Below are 12614 nucleotides of genomic sequence, written 5' to 3'. Positions count from 1 at the left end.
CACCAACACATCTTTTGATGTGTTTCTTATATTATGATCTAATCTTAATCTTTGTTTTGATTAGTGGGAACGTCAATAAAATAAGAGCAGTTGTGACAGAGGAAAGTGTCGTATGACCATATTTTCCAGCCCACGAGAAAATTCAAAATTGCATATAGATATTTATTCTATCTGGTAAAATGCCCAATTATCCCATCAATATGCCTTATGTCATACAAGAGATCGGTGCACACGCTGCACAGTTTTACTTTCTGCCAGCGAGAATACGTTTGAATCGGTTATTTTGCAGCATAAACAGAAGAAGGCAGAAGCTCATCTTGTTTGATGGGGCTTTGCCATTCCGTCTTCAAAAGCTTTGCCGCAACTGACTTTCCAGTGATTAAAGGAAAGACAAGATCGCCAACGTTAGACACGTATCGCGCCTTAACAAATCGTTCCAGATGTGATTGACTGACAATCGACAATTGTCAACTGGAAGGTTGTTTTCAGTGAATTGTTACAAAATCGTAAAGTGATTGCTGCAACGATCGTGAAAAGCGTTCAAAAGCTTTAGTTTGAAATGACCAGTATACATTGTGAGGTGAAGCATGCAGCCAGAGATAAATGTTGGCGATATCTTACTTCGTAACATATTCGACGTTTCATACACGCTACGCCATAAAGACCACTTCGACTGCGACAATCACATTCCTATTCTTCCTTTGCTTTTTTGCTTGAAAAATTTCCCAAATCGCGGTTTGGAAACCGATTTTATCGTATTCTATTTTTCTTAATCCGTTGTTATGCGCGACAGCAGACATTTAATTGTTGTCAATTCCAACGGAACAACGAGCAGCCTTAATGACAAGTGTGCATAGATCCGCTAAATCTTCAGTTCCAGGAACTTGAACCAAACAAAGTGTTTGTTGTTTTAAGTATTACAACTCAACGATGACAATATGGAAATATCCAGTCAACTTTAGGAAGGTTTTGACATTGGCTTTGCTTTGTTTTTATAACAATAAAGTCTTTGAAAGAAGTAAAGTCTTTTCTGACAAGCAGTATGTAGCCTAAGGACTATTAAGACTGAATTATGTATAGAATTACTTTGAAAAATTGTTGAAATAAACCCACACAGTGTTAATTGAAGATCCCGATTGAAAGAGTATCTGACTCCAAATATAACAATCATTTATTTATGAAATATCCAACAAAGATTACGAACTTAACAAGAAGCTACCAATGAGGAGAGAGTCATGGATACCGGTATCTACAGATGTGTGGCCGACCCTGCACGCAGCCACAGCAAACGTGGCGTACAGTTGCATTGTTTGCTGTAGAAACTTGAAACTTGTTGACTTTTTCTAAAAAATGTCCTGCTATCTGTCCATGTTTGTTTTATAGAGTTTGATTTTGTAATTTTTGAAATATTGTCATAATTTTGATCTCTGCTGCCATCGTGAGCGCATTGAAGCGTATCGTTTTCGTTTAAACGTTCACGCACAACTAACTCGATTAACTGTTCTCTTGTGTTCTCTTATCGCGAACAGCTGGTTTTCCAGGCAATTAAGCACAGCGGGAGCGCAGCGAACAAAAAACTTCTAGAAATGTATCACTTGTAGAGATACTTAATTTACACTAAATTCACTTTCTTTAATTTTATAATTATGATGTAGGCCTATACAGGAAGCCAGATGTTTCTGCTAATAACCTGTAAAAATCCGATCAGTTTACGACCTATAGTTTTCGAGTAATTAACGATTGAAAATGTGTGTGCAGTGTCGGCCACACATAGTTAAAATAGTAATGTCGCAAGCCCGGTTTAGACAGGGTTAAGTCGGAGCTTTATTGATATAAATATTGCTAATAAGCAAACATCGAACAACCAAGATTGCAACAAAATCATCAAGGCAGCATGAACAAAAGCAAACACAAAAAAGTAAACCCGAGCATAGATCGACCCGTAGATAGACCCAACCCAAGAACGTGTTCAAATTAGATTTTCGGTAAAACTAGGCTAATAGCTGTGCAGCGAAATTATGTCATTTCTTCCTCAGATTACCCATTCCACGACGACTACATAAATTATTGATTTTGAGTCGACTTTTATATCTGTTTCAATGCTTTAATAAGTTTGCCATAATATACGACTTAACTGCGGATTCCACTATAAAGTGTTCCTGTGGTTATCATGTAAACAATCTCAAATAGGTTAATGCATTCATGTATATTCATATTAATATAAAATCGTGTTCAAAGCAGGGTTGCCAGATCCCAGTGATCAAATAAAGCCAAGATGAGAAAAAATAAAAGCCAAAAAAAAGCCAAATAATTTTACTAACCACAAAATTACAATTTAATCACAAGTTACACATAAATTACATAATAATTTCTTCTTCAAAAAGGTTGTCCTCTTCATTGTTGACAGACTCAGTAGAGAATTTCTTAGAATATAAAATGTCAGCTTTGAATCTACTCAACATTTTGGTTGAAGGAACAAATTCCTTACAGCACTTATTAGAAGTCAAGAGTTCTGCTCTAATTCTAATTGTTGCTTCCAATAGAGACAGCTGAAGTCTATTTCTTGCTTTAGTTTTTATGCAAGTTAATAGAGAGAACACCCTCTCCGCTACGGCATTGCTTATAGGTGTTATAAGGCAAGTAAGAGCAAATGTAGCAAGTTCTTTAAATTGTGGATGCTGCATTACTCCCTTCCAAAACTGCTCTGTGTCTTGGGGTATCCCATTTTCTTTAAATTGTTTTTGTTCTTTCCAATCAATAAAGGGCAATTTTCGGTAATTTACTTTTTTTCGGTACTGCTCTTCAATAATAGTCTGATATTCCCCAGCCAAGTGCAAAAAGGGTAATTTTGAAAATATTGGTCTTGAAACTTGGTTTAAAATTATTGCAGGGCTGTAGTTGATCAGATCCTTAAATAAATTTCTTGCTTCAGGAAGTCGCTTCTTAACTTGATCGTGGGCTTCCTCCAGCATGGATAAACATCTTTGTTTAACTCCCAAGATTACTTGTTGGCAATTAAAGTCGTTAAAAGTTTTTTGGATGTAGTTATCACACTCTGACAGAAATTTAGTGCCAAAATCAACATTATGAATATCTTTTTTCTTGTGACCAGTATCATATATCCTACTATTAAGACTCTTATAGTGCATTAATAGCTCATCATGTAGTTCGTGTGGATCTGCCTTAGTTTTCTGGAAGAGGGCGTTCAATCTCTCAAATTCTTGCACACAAGGGGTTGCAAAATGAAAGTATAGATAATTTGTTTGGTCTAAAAGCATTTCCTTTATAACTCTTGCCTTATATTTAGTGTCAAAGTTATCTTGAGCTAATTCAGCTGAAATGAAGTACGCTTTGAGCTCTTCCCAATTCATTAAGATGTTAAACATCACTTTTCCTCGGATAAGCCAACGTGTTGAAGAAGTTTTTTCAAATGGTAGTGGTGCCGTTCTAGCTGGCTGAAATTCTGTTGCAGAGTTCATAATTTTAAACTTCAAAGCCCAGTTTGGGTCCCTTACTGTTCCCGCCAAATCTGTTCCATTGGCTTCATTTTTGGTTGGTCGAAAACAATAAGAAGAGCGATCTAGTGTTTTATAGGATATCTATGCGCGCACCCGATTTAGATTTGTTAGATTAAAATATTGCTAATAAGCAAACACCGAACAACCAAGATTGCAACAAAATCATCAAGGCAGCATGAACAAAAGCAAACACAAAAAACTAAACCCGAGCATAGATCGACCCGTAGATAGACCCAACCCAAGAACGTGTTCAAATTAGAATTTCGGTAAAACTAGGCTAATAGCTGTGCAGCGAAATTATGTCATTTCTTCCTCAGATTACCCATTCCATGACGACTGACTTCCTGGTAAAAATTCAACGTCTCCCGCATAAATTATTGCTTTTGAGTCGACTTTTATATCTGTTTCTATGCTTTAATAAGCTTGTCATAGTATACGACTTAACTGCGCATTCGACTATAAAGTGTTCCTGTGGTTATCATGTCTGTGTAAAGAATTAAAATAAACAATCTCAAATAGGTCAATACCTTGATTTTATCAACTTGTGTATATTTGTTAAGATTTTATGACTTCAATTTAAAAGAAAGCCGGACGGTATTAAGCAAACGATTTATTGACTCTCTCTTTGCCACATATCAATCAACCTACAGAAACAAACCCGAAGGTATTAGCCTACATACGTCATATCATCGCAAACATGCAGGAGATTCATTAATATTTAGCAAATTGACTCATGTTTGTGTTGTTTAACCGCTGTACTCGCGATAACTAAAACTGACAAAACACAAATTATTACCTTTTCAGCTAAATTGTGATTATTTCATTAAACGCTGAATATGTTTTGAATGCTCGTGAAATAATAAAAGATCCGCTTTTGAAATATTCCATTCACGCAGAAATGGCGAACAATCTCGAGCTTCTGCAACCTTAGAACAATTCACAGAAATATGTTGCAATGTTTTTGCTGGACAAACAAAAGAGCTGCATTCAGAGTTTGCATATCATTGAAGCTTCAGGCAGTCGATTTAAGTCGAACTCGTGCAAAGTTGAAATGAACTTCCTTGTCGGTTTCCTCTGCTTCTTCATTGCATCACCAGGTAGCTTTGCTTTTAACATAGTGGTTATTCTGTAGAAAGTAAAAGCATTGCTGGTTGAAATTTATAACCATTTTTAGCAGCCAACCAGCATATTTACAAGTCAAGCTGTGCTTATAAGAAAATTGGCAAGTCTAGGTCTAAGTACGCGCAAGCAACAGGAATAGTTTTGCTTTATAAATGAATTAGCGGCAAGACATGTCCAGAAACAAGATCATTGATTGAAGAATTTTTTTGCTTTAGGTCTGACAGCCTCGTTCAAATGCGATTTTGAGGTTGATACCTGCGGGTTCGACTCTGACACTTCTTACCCCATGGATTGGATCAGAAACACAGGATCAACAGGAAACAGACTTACCGGACCCGAACAAGACCACACAACCGGATCAGGCAAAATATCTATCAAATAGACAGAAGAGATTTATTGAAAACGACATTTTCACACAAGGATCATTTTATGCAGGTTATTACTATTACATGGAATCGGAGCAAGCCGATGGCGGCGATCTATCTCGGACCGTAAGTCCGGTACTATCCGGTACCGGTGGTAACTGTTCGGTAGTGCAATTCTACTACTACATGTACGGAGATGACATTGGAACTTTGAACTTGTACTTGACGCAAGGACCCCCTTATACGTTCGAACACCCGCTGTGGAGTCTAAGTGGTGAACAAGGCAAAAAGTGGATTAAGGCTGAGATCAATGTCTCCTTTCATTCTGACTATAAGGTAGGCCTAGACGCAGGGTGCAAGGTGGGCCTACGAGTTCATTTCTATTACGTCACCATTCGTGCCATGGATGGTTGATTGTTTTGTGACTTTTGTTGGACAGATCGCGTTCGAAGGAATCGCGGCGAGAAGCCTTTTTTATAACGGCGATATCGCAATCGATGACGTCTCCGTCGACGACGGAAATTGCGGTGAGTTGCTGGCAACACTGCAGAGCGCGTTCCAAGCTTTGACCTGATCTTTTATCCTGGTTTATGCAACTATTCTATAGAGTACGTCCCTTGCAGTTCCGCTGTCCCCTGGTGCCAAAACGGGGGCAACTGTGTTGACGTCAACGACATGGCTACGTATGTGTGTGAATGTGCCCCAGGTTGGGAGGGTGAACATTGCGAAAGTGACGTAGACGAATGTGCCTCAACTCCATGTCAAAATGGGGGCACTTGCACCCACGGGGTGAACCAGTACAAATGCATCTGTGACCTTGGCTATCATGGCAGTAATTGCGAGTACAGTAAGTGCTGGATTTGAAACATGAAATAGAAATTTCAATCGGTTCGGTTGCGTAGTTATTAGACGTTAGAGCGCTGCATAGTTACGTAATGCGGCTAGTTTTCGAAAACCCAGTGGTGCTATACCGTTGTAATGCTCTTGGAAAAGACATTAACAACACTTGCTCCTGTTCAGTGGGTCTGATATAAAATGTTATAAATTTGAGCAATGCGATATAAAAAATTGAAAAGCAGACAAAGATTGTGTGTGGCAACAGGAGCTCGCACAATGGCTGGCTCGGTAAATGAGGCTCCAGCGATGAGAAATCATCGTCGGGTTTAAGTCGTGCAACAACTTTCCTTAGTCCGAGGATAAATATTATCACACCATACCATAAATTTTAAAATTGATTCATTGAACTTTGTTATTCCACAAATTACCACCAAGTAAATTAGACACGTCAAATTCCTTAGAACTGACAGTTCACCAGCAGCAAGGATTATTGTTACAGTTGATCAGTGCATCGGTCCAGACCTCAGTAGATGTTATAACGGCGGCACCTGTCAGGCGTTCGAAGACGACTTTAACTGCACATGCGCACCGGGATTCGCTGGAGACTTCTGTGAAATCAACATCGACGAATGTCAGCCTAATCCTTGTCTGAATGGGCAATGCACAGACCTCGTGAATGACTACAACTGCACTTGTAACAAAGGTAAGTATTCGCGATATATTCATCCATTCTGAATCTCGTTTGCATCGGTAACAAACATTGTTTATCATCGTTATTTTTTTTAACTTTTGAAAGGGTGGATGGGTTATAGCTGCGAGTTTAGAACAGGAGGTTGCGATTTCGACCGTGGATATGAAGTATGTGGATACTCTATCACACCCACCGTCGATTACACATGGATCCAGAACTCGGGCCAAACCCCAACTTTTGGTACCGGACCAAAGGGGGATCATACCTCCAGGGAAGGTATTATCGAACGACTAGCACTAATGGCTCGACAACAGGCCAAAAAAGTCAAGGTTTAAAACGTCCATATATTCGTGTTCAGGATTTTACATGTACGCTGATGCAACGGACCAGCCAAGCCAAGCGCGGGGTCTACTTTATTCGCCTGTGTTTGGAGACTCGTCCGTAGGATCGTGCACCACTGTGAAGTTCTGGTAAGCACGAATCTAAGTGCAGTGTTCTACTCCTGTCGGTGCAGCCTACATCATACTTTCCCAACGCGTGGTCACGATTAAACAATCAGAACAATCAGTATATCAATGAAACAATAAACAATAATAATTTAACAATAAACAATAACAAATAAACAATCAGTACATCACAGGTACACGATGTCGGGAGGTTCCATGGGGAAGTTAAACGTTTACGTTTCTGGAACTGGAAACAATGATTTAGAGACAAATCCCATACTAACACTAGAGGGCGACCAAGGCAGCGCCTGGCTGGAAGAAACCATCGAAATAAGTTCCTTAGTCCCCTACTCGGTAAGTGACTGCCTCGGTACGGGATTAAATCCTGATTATATCCGATGCTCAGCTTAACTCAATATAAGCTACATAGAGGTCACTTAGTCAAGCAATTAATGGGCAGGGTTTAAAGCGGTTGATTTGTTTATGGAACGTAAACAAATAAAGTATAAAGTAACCAAATTATAGCCTTGAGGGCCATAAAGTCTGTTCGAAGAAGGTCGACCAAAGCTTCTATCTTTGGTTTTGTGACCCATCGCAAGCATGCTTTGTTGACTACAATATTCTACGGCAAATAGTGATCAGCGTATAAAAGAAACTCCGGTAAACGCCGCCAGTAACCGCATAGGCAGAGTGTGTTGGTTTTCAGATCATTTTCGAAGCAGTTGCGCGAGCGTCTCTCGTCTACAGTGGAGACATTGCCGTAGATGACGTAACAATCCAACCCAACACTTGCAGTAAGTGACGTAGCGATAGTTCTACATATCACTCAGTTGAAGTGCACTCGACTTGAAGACAAACTGATGTTCCAGAATTCAAGTCTTGCCCGGGCTTGCCATGCAAGAATGGAGGAACTTGTTTTGAAGACGCTGGGGCTGGGTTTCTATGTTCGTGCACTGATCAATGGACCGGACCAACTTGCGAAGAAGGTGGTGTGCATTGTGACTTTAACTTGTGCACGTAGTCAGTTAGAACCCCATCGATAATTGCTTGAATACCTTTCCGGCAGACGCCCTGCAATGCTTGAGCAACCCATGTCAAAATGGGGGAACTTGCGTTGAAGGGCACCAGTCGTTCCAGTGTACGTGCCTGCCATTATATGTGGGGAAATACTGTGAATACGTGAAGGGAAGCTGTGACTTTGAAGACCCGGACGATCCGACTTGCTCCTACCAGGACGACCTCACAGGTCAGATCATATGAAACCTACAACGTTGTACATTGTGCTGCTGTTACAAGTAAACTTAAATATTTGTAGGCAATTTTATGTGGAGACGGTGGCAGGGGTCGACCCCCAGCCCTCAAACTGGACCCAGCAGCGACCACACCATCGGGGGAAATCCCGGAGGATATTATCTGTACGCTGAGTCAACTGACCAGGTGTCTGGTGACAAAGCGAGAATAAAAACTCCGACGATAGAGGGCAGTGGGAACACTTGCACCCAATTAAGTTTTTGGTCAGTATTACTCAGCATCGCATTCTTTTATGACTCATGTGTTAATGTACGATGTTGCAAATCGTTAATTAGTCGATCAGCGAGTAATCCAGGCAATATAGTTGCAACAGCGGCAACAATTATTTCCATTTAACGAAATGGTTAAACTCTCTATAGTAGTGGTAGCACTGGTAGGTAAACTATTTGAAGTAATTTTGCAGACTATATAAACGCAGATTATATGAAATATCATATACGTGTAACTTCTTTAGGTATTACATGCAAGGCGCCACGGTAGGTCAACTTGCTGTATACCTAGAGTTTCCAGGAGAACCTCTAGGTGGTCCCATATGGAGTCAAGTAAGCGGAAGTCGCCAAGGCTGGATAAATCTGGCCATCAATATCAGGTATTTGTGCAGAGAGCAAAATATTCCCCTTGCACTTGCAAAAGCAGAGAAATTGATACTGTTCTTGTCTTTAGTGTACCGAAAGACTTTGTGGGGGTATTCGAAGCGGTCACAGAAGACCAATCGCTCATAGACTTCGATAATCGCGGCGACATTGCGATCGATGACGTCATCGTGACACCAAACCTTTCCGGATGTTGTGAGAAAATTTCTCATAAAATAGACTTTGCAAAATCTTGTCGAAACAACTTTTTTCTGTTTGCTATTCAGCATATCAAGAATGCTTTGCTCAGCCTTGTCAAAACGGAGGAACCTGTCTAGACGAACAGAATGGTTTCAAGTAAGCTAGACTAGATACCTCTGCAACGTACTTCGCGCTAATTATCAGAATTAGGCTACAGTCTATAAATTATCTACAGCTTAAATGTCAAATATAGGCTTGACCAAAATACTCAAACGCCCCGCGTTTAAATCACCCTGTAGGTGCATATGTGACGACAACCACAGCGGGCCAACCTGCGAATTCTATAATCAGTGTGACCCGAACCCGTGCATGAACGGAGGTGTGTGCGAGAAAGGCGGGGACGGAAACTTCCAATGTGTCTGTGAGTCGGGATGGATTGGTGTCAGATGTACCGAAGGTGAAAGCTAGAAAGACTCAAAAACCCAAACAAAAATGTGTCTTTTGAAACCCGCAACAAGACAAGCTCGGTATAAACGGGCTCGAGCGATGAGGAGTCATCGCCAGGTTCAAGCGGTGCAAAGACTTCCCTCAGTCCGAGGATAAAGATTATGGTGTCAGATTGCCTTTAGCAATCAGAGAGATGCGATTTGTGCTTCTTTATTCTTGATTTATTGCAGTTGATTTCTGCTTCCCTGACCCATGCAAGAACGGGGCTACGTGCACAACCGACACCCAATACCACTGCGAATGTCCAGAGGGATACGAGGGTGATACGTGCACCATTAACCCAGACGATTGTGCAGTCAAGCCTTGCCTAAACGGGGGTACTTGCATTGATGGGTTGAACAGTTATACATGCCAATGCCCAATCAACCTCGAAGGGGCGAGTTGTGAGCGAGGTAGGTATGAACACCGGCGCCCAACGAAGAAGCAGATCTGAAAGACTATTTACTTGTTTTTGTTTTCTCAAAGTTCCGGTAAGTTGTGATTTTGAGGGCAGTGTCTTCTGTGATTGGACGGCTGATGAAAGTTCTGATTTTGATTGGATAATTAACAGCGGATTAGGCACTAACTTTCCATTAAGCGGACCAAGTGTTGACCACACCACCGGTTTACCAGGTTAGAGACGAAGTGGACGATAACAGTCGTATTCAAAAGCAGTTTTCCGTAAGCTAAATCAAACATATGTTTAGCTGGCTACTACATTTACACACCACTGATCGACAAGCGTCCACCCGACGGAAGTTTGTACAGAATTCGCTCACCACAAGTGGTTATTGCTGAGTACGGATATAACAATTTCGAGGTGGCAATTTATTACCACATGAAAGGAGACGGGATGGGGACCTTCAACGTGTTCGTGAAAGGTCATTGTGTGTTGAGGTTTTAGAAGAAAAAACAGCAGAGTGTCATAAGAATAGTCGTCCTATGAAGCAATAAAGCTTTTAGCAGTGCACTGTAGCCTACATTGCCAACTTGTATTTTGATCGGATAACGTCGTATTATAACCTATACCAGTCATGAAAAGAAGCTGTTTCATGATCTAAATCGCCTTTACAGAAGCCGGAAGCGAGGAATACTCAATTCTAGAACTAATTGGCGAACAAGGCAACAACTGGAAACAATTCGACACTAGTATAACAGTCGCGACCGACTTCTACGTGATCTTGGAGCATAGGGTCCGGGAGACCACATTCTACTTCGGAGATCTGGCCGTTGATGACGTCAAAATAACACTGAACAGTAAACTGAGTTTTCAATAAATCCTGTTCTTGTAAAAGTTTAACACTTGACCCGATCATGGCAGGGACGTTTAATGACTGGTTCATCTTTCTTTGCCAGAATCAGACACCAACGAACCATCCACGTCATCGTCATCAACGGAGCAAGTGTCAACAAGTGCAACAACACCAACCACTACAACAAGAACCGTTGCAACAGAAACAGGTAAACGAAAGTCCTTAAGTTCTCTTGAATCTTATTGGTTTTCACATCGAGATCTATTCTAAATGTCAGGAAAGTGGTAACACTTGGAAAGTTTGCATGTTGGGTTCTTTTTTTACAATGAAACAAATTTCAAGCTCTTGTGGATGTATAAGAACTTACATCATCGAAAAAAAATACAAAACAAGTTCGGAAATTCTGTTCGACGCGGTCTTTGTTTGATAAACATGGATAAACATGGTGGACATTGGGCCGGCTTATATCTTGTCCACAGTTCTTAAAGCATCAAATTATCATAGCACTGTATATTAGCGCCAATTTACTAAACTATGCACAACTGCTATATCTTGTAAATTGAAACAGTCAACTGTTGTTATTATGAAAACTTTTCAACCCAACATATGACGTAAAAATTTATAATACCTTTTAGTAATTTCGAGATCGCTTTCCACAGACTCTCAAGCGACAACAACAATGAAACAAACAACAACAACAGTGAAGCAAACGACTACGCTTAGTCGTACAGAGACCGACAAATCGAAAAGTACAACTGGAGCCGGTAAATAGCGATGTTTAGTGGGCAAGCATCAATAAAAGATTATTTCGCCAGCTGGCGAAAGATTTTTCCCCTGTCGTACATTTCTTGTATAAATTTATACGTTTAGGAGTGGATGAGCCAAAACCCGGTGGAGGAGACGGCGTGGATGCAGGCACAATTGCTGGAGCAGTGATTGGAGCCATCCTGGGACTCCTCATGATCCTAACCGTCGTTTATTGGTTTGTGATACGACCGGGAAGAAAGCAAAGTGAACAAAGAAAGAAAATCATCAACTACGCTGATCATGGACTATCGGGTTTCGACAATAAGTCCTATTCCTTATAAAATCACATTCATTTAAACGTTACTTCATGATATATTCATTCTTTGTAAATAAACTAAGATTATTTACTTGCGCACACACGAGAAACAATAGAATTTGCTATCTCATATGATTTTATCATTTTCTTATTTCATCTAAAACTCTTTCATAAAGGATTTCGTAAAAAGTGCAAATTTCCTTTTCAACAAAAATTTTAGGTGAGTTAAAAATGTTCCAACACATGCAGACATACATATAATCATCCTCAACCTAATTTTCATCAAAAAAAACTTGTCGGGAAGTTGTTTTGATACCTACCATAAATATTTTATCAGAAAAATTTCGTCGTTTGGGCTTTTAATCAAAAATAAACAGAAAGTTATTTTATGAGCGATTATTGTCTCACAAACTTATTGGCCATCAATTGTTATAAATGCAGACTACCATGATAGCTGTTCGGAATGTTTAGCTCGGATACGATAATGTACGAATGTAAATTAAACTATTAGAGCCATTCTTGCAAGGCAATTCACGGTGTCAGATATCAACACAAAATTGAAACATATCAACACAAAATTGAAACACACAAACTAAAGTTGTCAACACTGCGTACACATGAAAAGAACGGCTTTTGCAAATCGCCAAGTATTGTCAAACGTGGCAGACGGTTTCAAACACAAACCCTAAAAAGGAACTAACTGGAACTGATCCAATCACGTACACAAGCAATTCAATCAATTCGTGATA

General features: G+C 40.1%; 2 protein-coding genes across 2 annotated transcripts; one reads left to right on the top strand and one right to left on the bottom strand.

Annotated features, from left to right (window-relative positions):
- Positions 1–2357: 2357 nt before the first annotated feature.
- Positions 2358–3479, bottom strand: LOC143446600 (uncharacterized). The gene has a single exon (XM_076946315.1). The coding sequence runs from the start codon at positions 3477–3479 to the stop codon at positions 2358–2360; it is 1122 nt and encodes a 373-aa protein (XP_076802430.1).
- An 891-nt stretch (positions 3480–4370) lies between these two features.
- On the top strand, positions 4371–12254 carry LOC143446596 (MAM and LDL-receptor class A domain-containing protein 2-like). Its single transcript, XM_076946311.1, has 24 exons — positions 4371–4615; positions 4856–5002; positions 5076–5341; positions 5445–5532; positions 5613–5847; positions 6304–6545; positions 6639–6809; positions 6892–7003; positions 7174–7333; positions 7686–7773; positions 7849–7965; positions 8046–8225; positions 8295–8493; positions 8745–8879; positions 8954–9078; positions 9150–9219; positions 9363–9520; positions 9741–9962; positions 10036–10182; positions 10257–10430; positions 10624–10806; positions 10906–11010; positions 11462–11566; positions 11673–12254. The coding sequence occupies exons 1-24, from the start codon at positions 4474–4476 to the stop codon at positions 11888–11890; spliced, it is 3789 nt and encodes a 1262-aa protein (XP_076802426.1). The 5' UTR covers positions 4371–4473; the 3' UTR covers positions 11891–12254.
- Positions 12255–12614: the final 360 nt, after the last annotated feature.

The sequence above is a fragment of the Clavelina lepadiformis genome, chromosome 2 (genome assembly GCF_947623445.1).
Source record: "Clavelina lepadiformis chromosome 2, kaClaLepa1.1, whole genome shotgun sequence".
NCBI lineage: Eukaryota > Metazoa > Chordata > Ascidiacea > Aplousobranchia > Clavelinidae > Clavelina > Clavelina lepadiformis.
This window is presented reverse-complemented; position numbering and strand designations above follow the sequence as displayed.

Excerpts from the sequence above, each read along its gene's own strand:
- LOC143446596 (XM_076946311.1), top strand. The coding sequence starts at position 4,474 with ATGTTTTTGCTGGACAAACAAAAGAGCTGCATTCAGAGTTTGCATATC. Across the intron at positions 6,810-6,891 it reads GGATCATACCTCCAGGGAAG|GATTTTACATGTACGCTGAT; the intron begins GTATTATCGAAC and ends ATTCGTGTTCAG. Across the intron at positions 10,431-10,623 it reads CTTCAACGTGTTCGTGAAAG|AAGCCGGAAGCGAGGAATAC; the intron begins GTCATTGTGTGT and ends TCGCCTTTACAG.
- LOC143446600 (XM_076946315.1), bottom strand. The coding sequence starts at position 3,479 with ATGAACTCTGCAACAGAATTTCAGCCAGCTAGAACGGCACCACTACCA.